Source organism: Lampris incognitus, chromosome 9, assembly GCF_029633865.1.
Source record: "Lampris incognitus isolate fLamInc1 chromosome 9, fLamInc1.hap2, whole genome shotgun sequence".
Taxonomy (NCBI): domain Eukaryota; kingdom Metazoa; phylum Chordata; class Actinopteri; order Lampriformes; family Lampridae; genus Lampris; species Lampris incognitus.
The window spans coordinates 20,705,597-20,721,188 of NC_079219.1; the positions used below are offsets into that span (position 1 = coordinate 20,705,597).

General features: G+C 43.2%; 1 protein-coding gene across 1 annotated transcript in view; it reads right to left on the bottom strand.

Moving 5' to 3' along the window:
* The window catches only part of si:dkey-22o22.2 (neural-cadherin), a 178,092-nt gene that overhangs the window by 69,372 nt on the left and 93,128 nt on the right, over positions 1 to 15,592 (bottom strand). Inside the window, exons 10-12 of the mRNA XM_056286943.1 lie at positions 12,390 to 12,560; positions 7,115 to 7,287; positions 2,393 to 2,560 (exon numbers count right to left, since the gene is read on the bottom strand). Of these exons, the coding sequence (XP_056142918.1) occupies positions 2,393 to 2,560; positions 7,115 to 7,287; positions 12,390 to 12,560 (512 nt within the window). The remainder of the gene's footprint in view (positions 1 to 2,392; positions 2,561 to 7,114; positions 7,288 to 12,389; positions 12,561 to 15,592) is intronic.

Consider the following 15,592-nt stretch of genomic DNA (forward strand, 5'->3'; position numbering starts at 1 on the left):
GGTTCACACCTCATGCAGCCGATTAGCTCAGATTGTCAAAGCTACAAGCCTCTTAACAGCACTCTAATGCATTAAGGCCAAGGCAACAGAGCATAGTGAATTATCTCTAATGAGTAATGATCTCATTAGACATCAATGGAGTCTGCTGAGGCTAAAGCTGATAAGTGTCTAGCATATCTGAGCTCGAACAGCGGTGGAGCTATCACAACGACTGTAGCTCTGAAATGAAAGGGGTGGTGTTGAATTTACCCAACAGAGGGCTCTCTTGCGGAAAGACAAATGAAGTATTTTGGCCCCAAATACCATCACTCTGCTTGAAAGAAATAATAACACTGAAAAAAATAATCAGTAATACTCTCTAAAGAAAAGCATCATACCTGTAACTGCTTTGTAACAGTACACAGTACACAAAATGGTCACATTTTTCATCAGTTGTGGATGAAAATATTCAAATGTTTGTGACCTATAGCAGACTTTCAACTACTTTAACTTCAAAATACACGACGGCAATGAGACTTATATGGATAAGGTTACTTATTAATTGCATGTGAGTCGATATATCTTTACATCTCTGCACATTCTACTTGTATGTAATACTCCTTACCATGCAAATAGCCGGGAAATATCCCAGATACAGAATCATGATGCTGTTTATCCTCCAAAGCAGGAGCAGAGACAAGAGGAAGAGGCAGTCTTATGATGCTGATGAGACAGTCGCACGCATGCTACTCTAATAACACACACACACTAACACACATACACACAAAGATAAACGTGTGTATACTCTGCAATGGGAGGAATGAAGTGGGGCCCCCCAGTTGAGATGACGATTCCACACAAAGGCTCAAACTCATGCATGCACAAATGTAAACAGGCACGAGTTCCTGTATACACACATGTATACACACACATCATCACCATCACAACCCATTACTTTTGTATTACCCTCTATTTGAATAATAATGTAATCAACAGGCTGAATTTAAAACAGTGGCCCCCTCCCATCTGCAGGTCACACAGTGGCAGACAAAGCAGGGACAGACTGAGAGAGGAGACAGGGGTGTGAATGAATAGAGAGACTGGGGAGGAGAGAAAGGTAGTCTAGGTTTAATTCTGTAATTGTAGAGATTAAGAGCGAGAGGTGGGAGGGAGAGAGAGAGCTGATTCTGTATGCAGCAACCTCGATCCTTCCTTTTAGAGGCGCGAACACATGAACACACATACAATGCACTTATGCACGCACGCACACACACACACACACACACACAGATAACGAGGGATTATTTTTCCTCGGGTTTTTTACGTGCAGTCCCCCCCCCCCAACTGTCATGTCATTCAAGCAAATGAAAAATTAAATGAGAAAGACAGAGAGATGTGTGTGTTCGTGTGTGAAAGTAATACAACGACGTACGAACAGACAGAAAAGTAGTAGGATGAAAAAAGAAAAATTACCGGGCGATAAAGAGGGAGAGACAAAACGCTAAGAGAAAAACAACAGGAATGTTTTCTCCGTCTTCCTCCTCGACACTTTCTCCCCTTCCCCTCCTTTCACTTATCCCCTTTCTTTCCATCTCACCACCTACACCTCTATCTCCCTGTCTCTCTCTGTCTCCGTCCACAGTGTTCTCCCACAGTCTGTCTCTGTCTCTCTACTTATCCCCTTTCTTTCCATCTCACCACCTACACCTCTATCACCCTGTCTCTCTCTGTCTTCGTCTACAGCGTTCTTCCACTGCCTGTCTCTGTCTCTCTGCTGCAGTAGGTCTCCATCACTGTGTCCTGCTTTATCTGTCAGAGGTTGAATACAGCAATTAAGCCTCCATCTTTAAGCATCTTTCAGATGCTGAGAGTCCACCGAGGTGTTCCAACACCACACATAATTACACCTCCCGCTTTTCTCTTCCTCCTCTCTCTCTCTCCTTTTGTCTCTACTGTCAGAGAGACGGACAGGAATACCGGGGGGGGGGGGGGGGGGACCTCTCTTAAGCGTCTCCACCCTGCTGGCTGTCTTTGTCGCAAGGGGATCACACTCGACTGGGCGGTGCTGGGGAGGAAATAGCAGCGCTGGGAGGGCGGTGAAAAGCTGGCCTTCACAAAGAAAATAAAAATGACAAGCCAGATCACAACAGAATGAAATGAAAGAGGAGAACGAGGGAAAATAAAGCTTAACCACATGCACGCACACACACACATACAGCTTCCTGGTTACTACAACAGTTAACACAGCAACCACCAAAAGTACACATAGTCTAGGGTTTTTCTTTTTTGGCACAAGTTGAACCTGTTTTGACCGTTCACATTTCTTAGACAGAATTACCCAATGTATAACGAATTACACAGACAGAAAGACAGACAGACATATGTACACACACACACACAGACACACACTCACCACTATCTTGCCGTCTCGAACGGTGTTTTCTGGCACAGTAACCCAGTACTCATCCTGCTCCCAGCGGGGCGGCTGGTTGTGGACGTTGGTGATGATGACTGTGAGCTCCACGGAGCTGCTGCGGTTCCCTCCATCAGTCGCCACGATTTGCTGGCTGATCCTGGATGTCTGCAGAATCCACACAGAGGTCAAAGTTCATTTAAGAAAACGATAATTTCTTAATACATCTCCTTTTAAAACAGCTCCACGGTGTCTTTCAGGTCTCATCGTCAATCAATGGGCTCTATTTTCATGAAACGGTGCAAGTGCGGCACGTTGATACACATGGGCTGTCCACTGTGTTTTTTTGGGGGGGGGGGGATTCACCCCCCCCTCCTTATTTTCTCCCCAACTGCATTTACCCCATGCTTCCAAGCCATCCCGGTCACTGCAGACTACCACATGCCTCCTCCGATACATGTGGAGTTGCCCGCCGCTTCTTTTCACCTGACAGTGAGGAGTTTCACCAGGGGGACGTAGCGCGTGGGAGGATCATGCTATTCACCCGGTTTCCCCTCCCCCCCTGAACAGGCGCTAGTGCAGCGACCAGGACACATACCCAGATCCGGCTTCCCACCTGCGGACACGGCCAATTGTGTCTATAGTGATGCCTGACCAAACCGCAGGTAACACGGGGATTCGAGCCCCATGTTGGTAGGCAACGGAATAGACCGCCATGCCACTCAGACGCCCTAATGTGTTTTTTCTAATTTGGTGACCAGTGACATAAGCGCAGCAAACACACTATGGTACAGTTGAAAAAGAGCTTGGATCAGGATAAATACATTACAAGCAGGTGGAGTTGGGGCGGGTTACACTTGGCCGATTGAATCAGCTCCTCTCACGCCCTTTAAATGCACTGTGGCACAGCATTTTGTTGCTTTTGTAATGGATGAAGAGGGGAGCCTAACAGAACAGCAATGCATTCCTCCTCGATTAACTTGGACGAATGACATCCAGTGGCGCTAAATTCTTTCCATGTACCGCCACCTTCTTCCAATTATATACTCCATTTCTATAGATCTTGACAAAACAAAATATAATTTGAAGCAGCATGCAAGAAGATCATTATCAAGCAGCCTGGCTGACATGTCTCACAAATTGACTTCAGTGTTCTCACATCACGCACAAGCCGACAAGAGATTGACAATAGACACAATAGTTTAGTCTAGAGTTTGACACGGGAGTGGATTTTCACATCCCAATCATGTGACTCAGTAACAAAAAATTCTCTTGTCCCGTTTGGCTCACTGTATTGATGGTAGAAGTGACTCCCGTCCTGGGAATTGCACAGGACTCACAGGATTCCAGATGTCAGGCTCTGGTAAAAACAGACTGCACCGGTGGATATATCCTACTGGACCAGACAGACATTCACCTTGTTAAGTAAGGTTGAATTTTCCATGCATCATGATGAGCGCAAACTGCCTTTGACTTGCATCAAATTCAACAGCCACATATCTATATTTCTTTCTGATTAACTTATTTAGTACATGGCATTCAGTTAGCTGTTGCTACTGATTTAGTAATTTATTTCAGCTGGGTGAAAATTAAATGCTAGTATTCATTAAAACACATTTGGATAGATGTTCCCGTGCATCCTCGCCCAGACTGTGGCATGAAAAAAAATCTCATTGCACCTTCGTCAGTGCTTAGATGTGGTGTCTGAGCCAGTATAGTAGTAGGCTAACAATTTCAGGCCCAAATGGATACCAAAATTGTACCGAGCCACCGGATCTGCCTCAATACACGCCTATCTACCCCACCACCACCATCGCAGGCTGGTTCCTTTTGAGCCACGAAATTACCAAACGATGTAGGCAGGGAGAATTCACCTTGCAGTGGAGGAAATTGCCAACCAGCCTGTGTTTCTGCCTGTCGGCTCTGTGCCAACATGAAAATAGAGCCCATTGAGCCAAGCCTCCCCGTCAAAAAGCTATGGCTCTGGGTATTATGGGAGTGGGCGTTAAAATGGTTGGATATTTGATATTTGCCAGTTCCTGACAAACACCTGAGGAAAAGGTAACTTAGAAACACAAGAGACTCAAACTCATCCCCCCCCACCTGCTCACACACACACACAAACACACACACACAAAGTCATAGACAAACACACACACACAAAGTCATAGACAAAAATACATACAAAGTCATAGACAAAAATACACACAGTAGGTGCAATGCTTACCGCCCACTCAAGTACAGCTGACATTTAAAGATCAGTCTGTCATTCTTTTGCATGCTTTTGTATTACATTCTCCACCCTACCAATAGTTAGAAATAGTTTAGGATGGGGTTAGTTAAGTTAGGTAAAACAACATGTAAGAGGTCAGGTTAGATAGGGGAGAGGAAGGCTGGGAAGGGACCTTAAATAGCCTAATGGCTAATGGTCAAGAGAGGGGGGAGGGAGAGGGAGAGGGGGAGAGAGAGGGGGGAGAGGGCGAGAGGGAGGGAGGGAGAGAGAGAGAGAGGGAGGGAGAGGGGGAGAGAGAGGGGGGAGAGGGGGGAGAGGGAGAGAGGGAGAGGGGGGGAGAGGGAGAGGGAGAGAGATAGAGAGGGGGAGAGAGGGAGAGGGAGAGAGAGCAAGGGGGAGAGAGAAAGAGAGAGAGAGAAAGTCATCGCTGCATCGACTGCATGATTAATGGGAACAGTTTAAAGGTGGGGTAAGAAGTTAAACGGGTTACAAGTTTGTTTAGAGACCGGTTTTGCTTGAGCAAGGGTGAAGTGGACAAGAGAGAAAAATAGAGAGAAACAAGGAAAATATGAGATGCCACTGACACTGCTGTGTCAATTTGTCTGCCATCAGATGAAAGGGAGAGAACGAGGCAAACAAACCAACAGACAGACCGTAGCTCGCACTGTAGTACAATTATTGAATATGGAGGACACGTGTATGGGGGAGTTGGAAAGTGATGTTAAATAGATCTCTTGATGGCTAAAAGAGAGTGAGGGGGAGACGAAAGGGGAGCGGCTGACATTTTCGGAAGAAGAATAGTCAGCATTATTCATAACAAATGTTTAAATGGCTGACTTCAAAAGTGTCACACAGTGAAAAGAAAGATGGATTCATCCCATTACGGTTATTTTTTGCCTCCTTGTTTGACTTTGGGAGGTTGTAGAACTTTGTGCTCACCAGACAGGCACACACACACCCCCCCCCACACACACACACACACACACACACACACACGCATGCAAAGACAGAGACATACATGCACACTAGAAGTGCATGTAGGAGATACAAATAATACTGATACTATTCAATACAAACAGGAAAAAAGAGGAGAGCGGGAGAGAGAGTGAGAGAGTGACGATAAAGTGACACAAAAGTGTTATCATCAGCACTAATCATTTCAAATAATGTGTGAATGCTTCTTTTTTTCTTTTTTTTGTACAAGTACCTTATACTAACCTTACTAAATGTAGTTTCACTATGAGAGGACTGACCCCCTGGCAGCGTTAGTGCCATGCTCCGTCCAATGACTTATACGGGGAATGGAACCCCTAACCCTGGTGCGTTGCCTTGCTCTATCTACCCAGAGTGCTACGGAGTTCAAGTAACACTGAAAAGATGAACGCAAACATACTTAAACTACCAAACCCCACCCACCACACACACACACACACACACACACACACAAAGTCATACACTCACAGGCCCCCTCTCTATCAACTCCCCTTATCTCGACTTCCCAGTATCCGTCCCAGCTCTGTCACAGTGCATCTCCATCAACCTCCAGCTGGGAGGCTGTGGTGCGGAGCCAGAAGGTGCCAGATGGGAATCTCACATTAATATTTCTCTGAGGTGGTCATCTGAACCCCCCCCCCCCCACACACACACACAGACACACACACACACACTTATTGCCCACACACATACACAAACCACTCATACACATACATACACATGTTCACAAGCAGTAGCATTAACTAGTATTACTACTAGTAACTATTATTTAGTAGCACCACTAACACAAACACCCCCCTACACACACAGACTCTAGCATATTTATGCAACGAGAAATTTAATGCTTCCATTTTTCCAGAGCTCCATTATTGAACACACAGTCAGATTTCATATGCATCCACTGAGGAAAAAGTATACAGGTGTGTGTGTGTGTGTGTGTGTGTGTGTGTGTGTGTGTGTGTGTGTGTGTGTGTGTGTGTGTGTTTGCATGTAAGCTTTTGCAGGGTATAGCTGAATGCTCACAGACAAAAATGTGCTGATTCCCCTATCTCTCTCTGCTCTATTTCCTATACACACACCAACACAAACAAACACACACACACACACACACATACAAATACACACACAAAAACAAACACACGCACAGACATAAATTTGCATGCATCAAAAATCACGAATCACAGTTACGCACAGACACACTTCGATACACACAAGCTCCCAAACACAGAGATAAACAAACACACACACACACACACACACACACACACACACACACACACACACACACACACACACACACACACACACACACACACACACAGCCCCTTGTGATTACCAGTGAAATTGACAAATAAATATTTACAGCAAATCTCAGAGTTGGCAGCTGTCAACATACAGAATGCAAACAACAATAATCTGTGAATTACTCTGAGACGTGTTTCTGAACTCTCAATCTTCACCCATGAACAGCTTTGTTGAGTCAGTGGCTTTCTGACCTGAGAGATGGGATGATTGACGTAGACCCAGCCTGTGCTGGGATTAATGTGCAGGTACGCCGGCTTCTGATTGGACAGCGAGTAGATGATTGCCGCGTTACTACCTTGGTCGTCGTCGTGTGCCGCTGCTCGCAGGAAACTAGTCCCCACAGGCGTGTCTTCACGCAGGAAGTCTTGGAGGAAAACATCAATGGTACACTTTTAGTACTAATACTATTCACTGCTACTCACAGTAATAATTACTACTATAATGTGTCATTAATAACGTACATTTCTTTCAAACCGAATCTCAAAGTGCAGATAGACAACTGTATTTTCCAAATATTTAAAACACAGAAGGGCCTAAAGAAAACAAATGAACAACTGAATATATGAATTAAAACTTAAATGTTTAAATAATTACATTTTGAATAGATTTAAATTAAATTCAAAGGGTAATATAAAGTAAACATACACTCGGCAAACAGACAACATTTTGTTTGCTGTTTTAAATCTTGTGAGACGAAAAATCGGGGCGAAACGCCCCCTTTTGATGAGGAGCTTTGGAAAGTATAAAATATTGTGTTCAGTCTTTACTTTGTTTGGTGTTGGTTTTGAAAAAATACACATTTGTAATGTTATTCACAACAAAACGGGTGTGACTGCATATAGGCTAAACAAGAGACGACCTGATTTTCTGGTGGTCTCGGTCAGCATATCATTAGTATGACACCTGGTTAAATTATTCGATTAAATATATATAATATATCCTAAATAATGTCCTGTTAACATGTCAGCTCTTATGTTGCTCAGCCACTTGCCAAGTTTTAAAACGACCACCTTTTGTCTAACCTACACCCACCAGCAACAACAAGGAGGAAAAACTGAGGCCGCTTCTAGTTGGATCCTTGTGTTTTCACTAGACCGCCACACACACACACACACTCACACACACACACACACACACACAATCTGACACACACACAATCTGACACACACACACACACACACACACACACACACACACACACACACACACACACACACACACACACCCAATAATTGAATGCATGTCCCAGAAACATTTCAATCTGCCTGTTAAATACTTAATGAGCCACCGTGCGTATTTCCCTAATCTGATGAAAAGAACTTCTGACAAGAAGCATATCAAAACACATATTTGCACACATGGTAAACAAACATGGGCCCACGAGAGTCGTCGGGAGGAAGGCGGAGAGTGTTTCATCATGTTTGAGAGTTTTCCAGGATTGGGAGGACATAGAACCACCGGTAACAATGATGACAAATCATGACTTGCTTTTTCCTTATCTGAGGAAGGTCTTTAAAACGTCACCTGCTCCCTTCAGAGGATGAAGTTTATGGTAGATTAAACTGCAAATGTTGGACTGGGGCAAGTTAAAATAATCAAAACTCTGTTAACTTAGTAAATAAAGGAATACTAAGCAGTTTGACTCATTACCAAATCACTTAAAATAGTTGTTTAATCTTCAGAACTGTTAAACCACAAAAAAAAAATCTAACAAAATGGCACAAAAAAAATCACTATATTCCATACATCGTGAATCCTACTTGAGTTTGGCCAAATACTATTACTACAAGAAACCACGGTTAAATTCTGAAGATAGCTGCTGTCGTTTAACTCATCAGCATCTGTGGTGATACTAGTGTGTGTGCAGCAGTGTACTGGTTCTTGTCTACTCTAAATCCCGGGGTTTGGGTTCAGGTTAATGTCCAAGGGTACAGTGAATTTTGCCCCATGCTGTGAATGGACGAAACAGAGATGCCTTGAGCGACACGACAGAAAAAGGACAGTTTAAATACTGGGGAGTCTTGCTACAAAATGAGAAATCACTGAAAAATATTGTCATATAGTCTAACAAAAAGTGCGATGTTTGCTTTGAGAGTGTTAATGGAGAAGTATAGAGAAGGCCAGAAGGAGTTACACTGTGTCTTTGTAGATTTAGAGACAGCATATGACAGGGTACCAAGAGAGGAGGTGTGGTACAGTATGAGGAAGTCAGGAGTTGCAGAGAAGTATGTAGGAAGTGTGACAATGGTGAGGTGTGCGGTTGGAATGACAGATGGGTTCAAGGTGGAGGTGGGATTACATCAAGGATTGGCTCTGAGCTCTTTCTTGTTTGCAATGGTGATGGACAGATTGACGGACGAGATCAGGCAGGAGTCTCCGTGGTTTATGATGTTTGCGGATGACATTGTGATCTGTAGCAAGAGTAGGGAGCAGGATGAGGAGAGCCTGGAGAGGTGGAGGTATGCACTGGAGAGAAGAGGAATTAAAGTAAGTAGGCGCAAGACGGAATACCTATACGTGAATGAGAGGGAGGACAGTGGAATGGTCAGGATTCAAGGAATAGAAATGACGAAGGCATATGAGTTTAAATACTTGGGGTCAACTGTTCAAAGTAACGGGGAGTGCAGAAGAGAGGTGAAGAAGAGAGTGCAGGCAGGGTGGAGTGGGTGGAGAAGAGTGTCAGGAGTGATTTGCGACAGAAGGGTACCAGCAAGAGTTAAACGGAAGGTTTACAAGATGGTTGAGATCAGAAATGTTATATGGTTTGGAGACAGTGGCACTGACGAAAAGACAGGAGGCGGAGCTGGAGGTGGCAGAGTTGAAGATGCTAAGATTTTCGTTGGGAGTGATGAAGAAGGACAGGATTAGGAATGATTATATTGGAGGGACCGCTCAAGTTGGACGGTTTGGAGACAAAGCAAGAGAGGCAAGATTGAGATGGCTTGGACATGTGTGGAGGAGAGATGCTGGGTATATTGGGAGAAGGATGCTGAATATGGAGCTGCCAGAGAAGAGGAAAACAGGAAGGTCAAAGAGGAGGTTTATGGATGTGGTGAGGGGGGACATACAGGTGGCTGGTGTGACAGAGGAAGATGCAGAAGACAGGAAGAAATGGAAACGGATGATCCACTCTGGCAACCCCTAACGGGAGCAGCCGAAAGTAATAGTAGTAGTAGATACTCTAACAAAAGGTTCTTCTTTTTTTTTGGATTTTCTCCCCAATTGTACTTGGGCAATTACCCGACTCTTCTGAGCCATCCTGGTCACTGCTCCACCCCCTCTGCCGATCCCAGGAGGGCTGCAGACTACCACATGCCTCCTCCGATACATGTGGAGTCGCCAGCCGCTTCTTTTCCTGAGGGTGAGGAGTTTTGCCAGGGGGTGTAGTGCGTGGGAGGATCATGCTATTCCCCCTCCCCCCCGAACAGGTGCCCCAACTGACGAGAGGAAGCACAAGTGCAGCAACCAGACCACATACCCACATCTGGCTTCCCACCCGCAGACACAGCCAGTTGTGTCTGTAGGGATGCCTAACCAAGCCAGAGGTAACACAGGGATTTGAACCAGCGATCCCCATGTTGGGAGGCAACGGAATAGACCACTACGCCACCCGGACGCTCAGCAAAAGGTTCTTGACATCAAAATGATGCACATCAGAAACAGAAGCCATCTCAAAGTGGCAATGTTGAATATTTTCTATCTCTGTTAGATTTCTATCTTTCATTAGTTGACTATCTTTGATGCTTCTCTCTGGTTGGTCCACCAGAGAGGAAGTTCCACCTTATCCTCCCTGGTAGACCAACTACTGCTGACTGAAGTAAAACGTATCAGTTCCTATCATGGTTCATATGCACAGCTGGATAGGTTTTCACAGGAAGGGTTGAACCCACACTGCTTTTTTTACAATGCAAACACTCAGAAGCAAAGGCTTTGAGGAATTAAGAGCTGAATCATTATTGTTTTCCATAGTCATTGATAGATAGTAATGAAATGCACATTTCCGTTTACATGAAAAAGTTCGAGACTACCAGTTTAACAACTTTACTTGCAAAACTGTTCTACTTTGAAGCACAGAATCAGCTGTATTTTTGAATTATTGATAGATGAATAGCGGAAAACATTTTTTTTCTCCAAAACAGACACAACAGCTTTTAGGATTGACAACTTTCGGTTGTAACAGAACTAAAACTGCACCAAAGCTGGCTTCTTTATGTAACAGGGTTGAAAGAGAAGAGAGAACCAGATTATAATTTAAGAATGGAAAACACCATGTTCAGGGTCTCTGCTACAGAAGTATCTGCCCTACCAGTGGTCTTGCACAACAGCCCTGGTGTGAAGTCAGAGGTCAGAGGTCACCTCGTACCCTGTGCTCACACCGGTAGCGACAACAAGAGACAAAGCAGCTGCTGGAAGTCATTCATTTCCAATGGTCTCTGGGCTACACTGAGCAACATGGTGCGGCGAGTCACCTGCCATCAAAATCTCTGCGACTTAGCGAAAAAAAAAAAAGTTGAGCAATGTCCAACTTAATGCAAATGAGCAGTGACAGAGATAAGCAACGGCCAATAAGAGGGCAGATGTGTTCCTCTTATATCCTTTGGGTGTGCAATGTATTCTTAAACTTTAGTTCCTATATTAGCATTTTAGTTCTCATAGCCAACATGGGGGAGGAACTGATTGCAGCTGTTGCTGGTTTTCCTGTCACGATATGCTTAACGTGAACCTGTTCAACCATATGTTGGATCGCCTAAAATGTTTTAATTGGAAATACATGCATCGGTGTGTGACTTGATTTTTGATTAAAAAAATTTATGATGAAAGACAGATTTGAAAGTGCAGAGAATGGGCTACCAATCAATATTGTATGAACATGTGTGCACGTGTGTGGTTGTTTTTTTTTTTAGTTAGATAGTTTCCACTGGGGTTTAAAACTTGTCAGACTGGTCAGATTTATCACCCAATAATGGATTTTACAGCATATGTTGCCGAGATGGCGTGAGATGTAGCCCTAATAACTGTGTGTGTGGCTATTTTATCCTGGACTTCAATCAGCACTGTCGTTCATTTGGACCTGATAGGGCAAAAACACAAACCAGGCAGCCCACAACACAACACACCTGTACACGACTGTGAACGCCTTCGGTACCTTTTCTGCATTGGTGAGTGTTGCAGTGAGTAATATATATTTATAAATTTATTAGTATACACATTTTTTTTTTAGAAAACTGATGCATCTCCTGTCAATACATTTGTAGCTTACTTGCCCAAAACTACGTTAGCAATGCCAGCTAGCTGGCTGCAAGCGACAGCTAGGCGACAGCGACACAGAGACTTGGCGACATACAGCGATAAAGTCGCTGCCGGTGTGAGTGCAGGGTTAGAAGGGGGGGCGGGGGATAGAGGAAAGATAATTTCCCTACAAGGATGAATAAAATATGGAAGCGCAAGTGTAGAGCTGACACTCACACTGGTAGCGGCTATTCTCAAACTTGGGGTCATTGTCATTCTGGTCAGCGATGAAGACAGTAATCTGGCAGATACCAATGAGGGGCTCCTGGGCTTGGTCTGTGGCCGTCACTGACAGGGTGTACTCTCTCTGACGCTCCCGGTCAAAGCTCACAGTGGTTGTGATGACACCTGGCAAGAGAGGTGGGGGGTACAGTTTGCACATTATTGCTATTATGTAGGGCTGGACAATTTATCGCTTAAGAATCGATATCGCAATACACACATGCAAAAGTCACACTGTAAAGGATGCAGTCTAAGGCAAACTGGCCCAATCAATCATTTTAGGCTAAAGCCCTTACAGCTGGGATAGAAAATGAAATTTTGCCATGTCCACTTTTCTGTGATTTCTCTTGAAAGAAGATAGTCTAGCACATCTGACAAATGATATTATTTAGTCTGACTTAATGGCCTTATTTACCCATCACAAATCACCGTAATCATTGCTAGAGTAATAAATTCTGTCTAAATGCTTCGACAGTTAAAAGCATAACATATCAGGAGAAATTATGAAACTACTTTTTATCCTTTACTATTATAATTATCATAAAATATATGTATATATATATAATCCAGTGATTCAAGTAATTCTTAAATTGACAGTACAAGCCATAAGCAATCATCAGCGGTCAATAAAGCTACACAGGAAAGAACACAACATATTAACTGCCTCGCCATGCACATCACGTGCATGGGGGGGGGGGAGGTGCCTACATTCAAAAATTCAAAAACATGTGATCGCTAACCATTCAGTGGGGGGGAGGTTGCATTACAAGGTTAATGGTATTTGTCCATTGGCATTGTCTACTTATAATTACAAAATAGATGCTTATATCTATGTCTGCAACTGCTGGCCAATTCATTCCTGTTATTCAATGTGGACATTTCTGGTTTGCAAATGATAAAATATTTTTCAGTTAGACATAGATTGCACATTTTACCACTGGTTGAATATGCTTTATTTTTTGAGAGGATTTCCCAGGCAGTTGAATAATTAATGTTTCTGTCCGCCAATGACCAAATATAACAGCTTTAAAGATGTTACATTCTTTAAACGGTTGTTTCTGAAGCTACATGTGTGCATTAAACGTCTCGTTGAATGTTCCCTCTGTTAGTTCGACGTAGTATGTCTCAATTTTGCCGTTGTCATTTCTCGTCACCGTAGCTTGGTATATAACTCCTTTTGTCTCGCATTTTCCTTTCTTTTTGTAAGTTTTTTTATTGGATTTTTAAAGACAAAATATAACAAACAAGAACAGAGGGGGCATATAACAGTCCCCCCCCCATCACATGCCCCTCCCTCCCAACAACACAGTCCCCTAAAAAAAAAAAACCAAACAAATAAATAAATAAAAATGCATAAAAATACAAATAATAATAATAATAATAATAAACAAATATTTGTCTTTTCTCTTTTTCTCCTGATGTTGTCTGTGTATTATTTTTTGAAATTTTTATTCATCTCGCATTTTCTTTTGAGGGGGCATGAGTCATTCACATGGCAGTTGCAGTTGGGGGTGTCCGTTTGTGATGAAAGTGTCACTGATCTGTTCATGATTCTTGTGTTGTGGGATGATATTTGTTGAATGTCAGGCATGCAGCTGTAACTAATTTAAATGGTGTTCTTACTGAATATCTTTCTCAATTGGTGGTCCGGGGTGAAGCACTTATCGAAAAGTTAAAAAAACTGCTTACCGATGTTTGTGGCCACGGTATCACTGTAGGGTGCGTTGTACCAGGTGATGTTTTGTCTTCTGCTATGTTTGTTGATTTTCTGGCAGTCAGTATTTAATGGTGGGTTGTACTTGAGCTTAAAATTGTAGCTGCTCTTTTGTAATGCTTCTTGGTAAGGGGGCGGCGCTTCATTGAAGATGGATTCGCTCAATGGTATTTTTGAATGCAGGAACTACCCCCTTCCCTATTGGACGTTGTGCACATGATGTGCATTACGAGGCAGTTAATATGTTATGTTCTTTCCTGTGTAGCTTTATTGACATCTGGTGATTGCTTATGGCATGAAAAAGGCTTGTACTGTCAATTAAAGAATTACTTGAATCACTGGATTATTTTGCTCCTTGTTTGTTGAGCACTTTTCCTACTGTTGTTTCATTTAAAGAAGATATACTATATATATATATATATACACTACCGTTCAAAAGTTTGGGATCACCCAAACAATTTCGTGTTTTCCATGAAAAGTCACACTTATTCACCACCATATGTTGTGAAATGAATAGAAAATAGAGTCAAGACATTGACAAGGTTAGAAATAATGATTTGTATTTGAAATAAGATTTTTTTTACATCAAACTTTGCTTTCGTCAAAGAATCCTCCATTTGCAGCAATTACAGCATTGCAGACCTTTGGCATTCTAGCTGTTAATTTGTTGAGGTAATCTGGAGAAATTGCACCCCACGCTTCCAGAAGCAGCTCCCACAAGTTGGATTGGTTGGATGGGCACTTCTTTGAGCAGATTGAGTTTCTGGAGCATCACATTTGTGGGGTCAATTAAACGCTCAAAATGGCCAGAAAAAGAGAACTTTCCTCTGAAACTCGACAGTCTATTCTTGTTCTTAGAAATGAAGGCTATTCCATGCGAGAAATTGCTAAGAAATTGAAGATTTCCTACACCGGTGTGTACTACTCCCCTCAGAGGACAGCACAAACAGGCTCTAACAGGTACTATTTAATGAAGATGCCAGTTGGGGACCTGTGAGGCGTCTGTTTCTCAAACTAGAGACTCTAATGTACTTATCTTCTTGCTCAGTTGTGCAACGCGGCCTCCCACTTCTTTTTCTACTCTGGTTAGAGCCTGTTTGTGCTGTCCTCTGAAGGGAGTAGTACACACCGGTGTAGGAAATCTTCAATTTCTTAGCAATTTCTCGCATGGAATAGCCTTCATTTCTAAGAACAAGAATAGACTGTCGAGTTTCAGATGAAAGTTCTCTTTTTCTGGCCATTTTGAGCGTTTAATTGACCCCACAAATGTGATGCTCCAGAAACTCAATCTGCTCAAAGAAGTGCCCATCCAACCAATCCAACTTGTGGGAGCTGCTTCTGGAAGCGTGGGGTGCAATTTCTCCAGATTACCTCAACAAATTAACAGCTAGAATGCCAAAGGTCTGCAATGCTGTAATTGCTGCAAATGGAGGATTCTTTGACG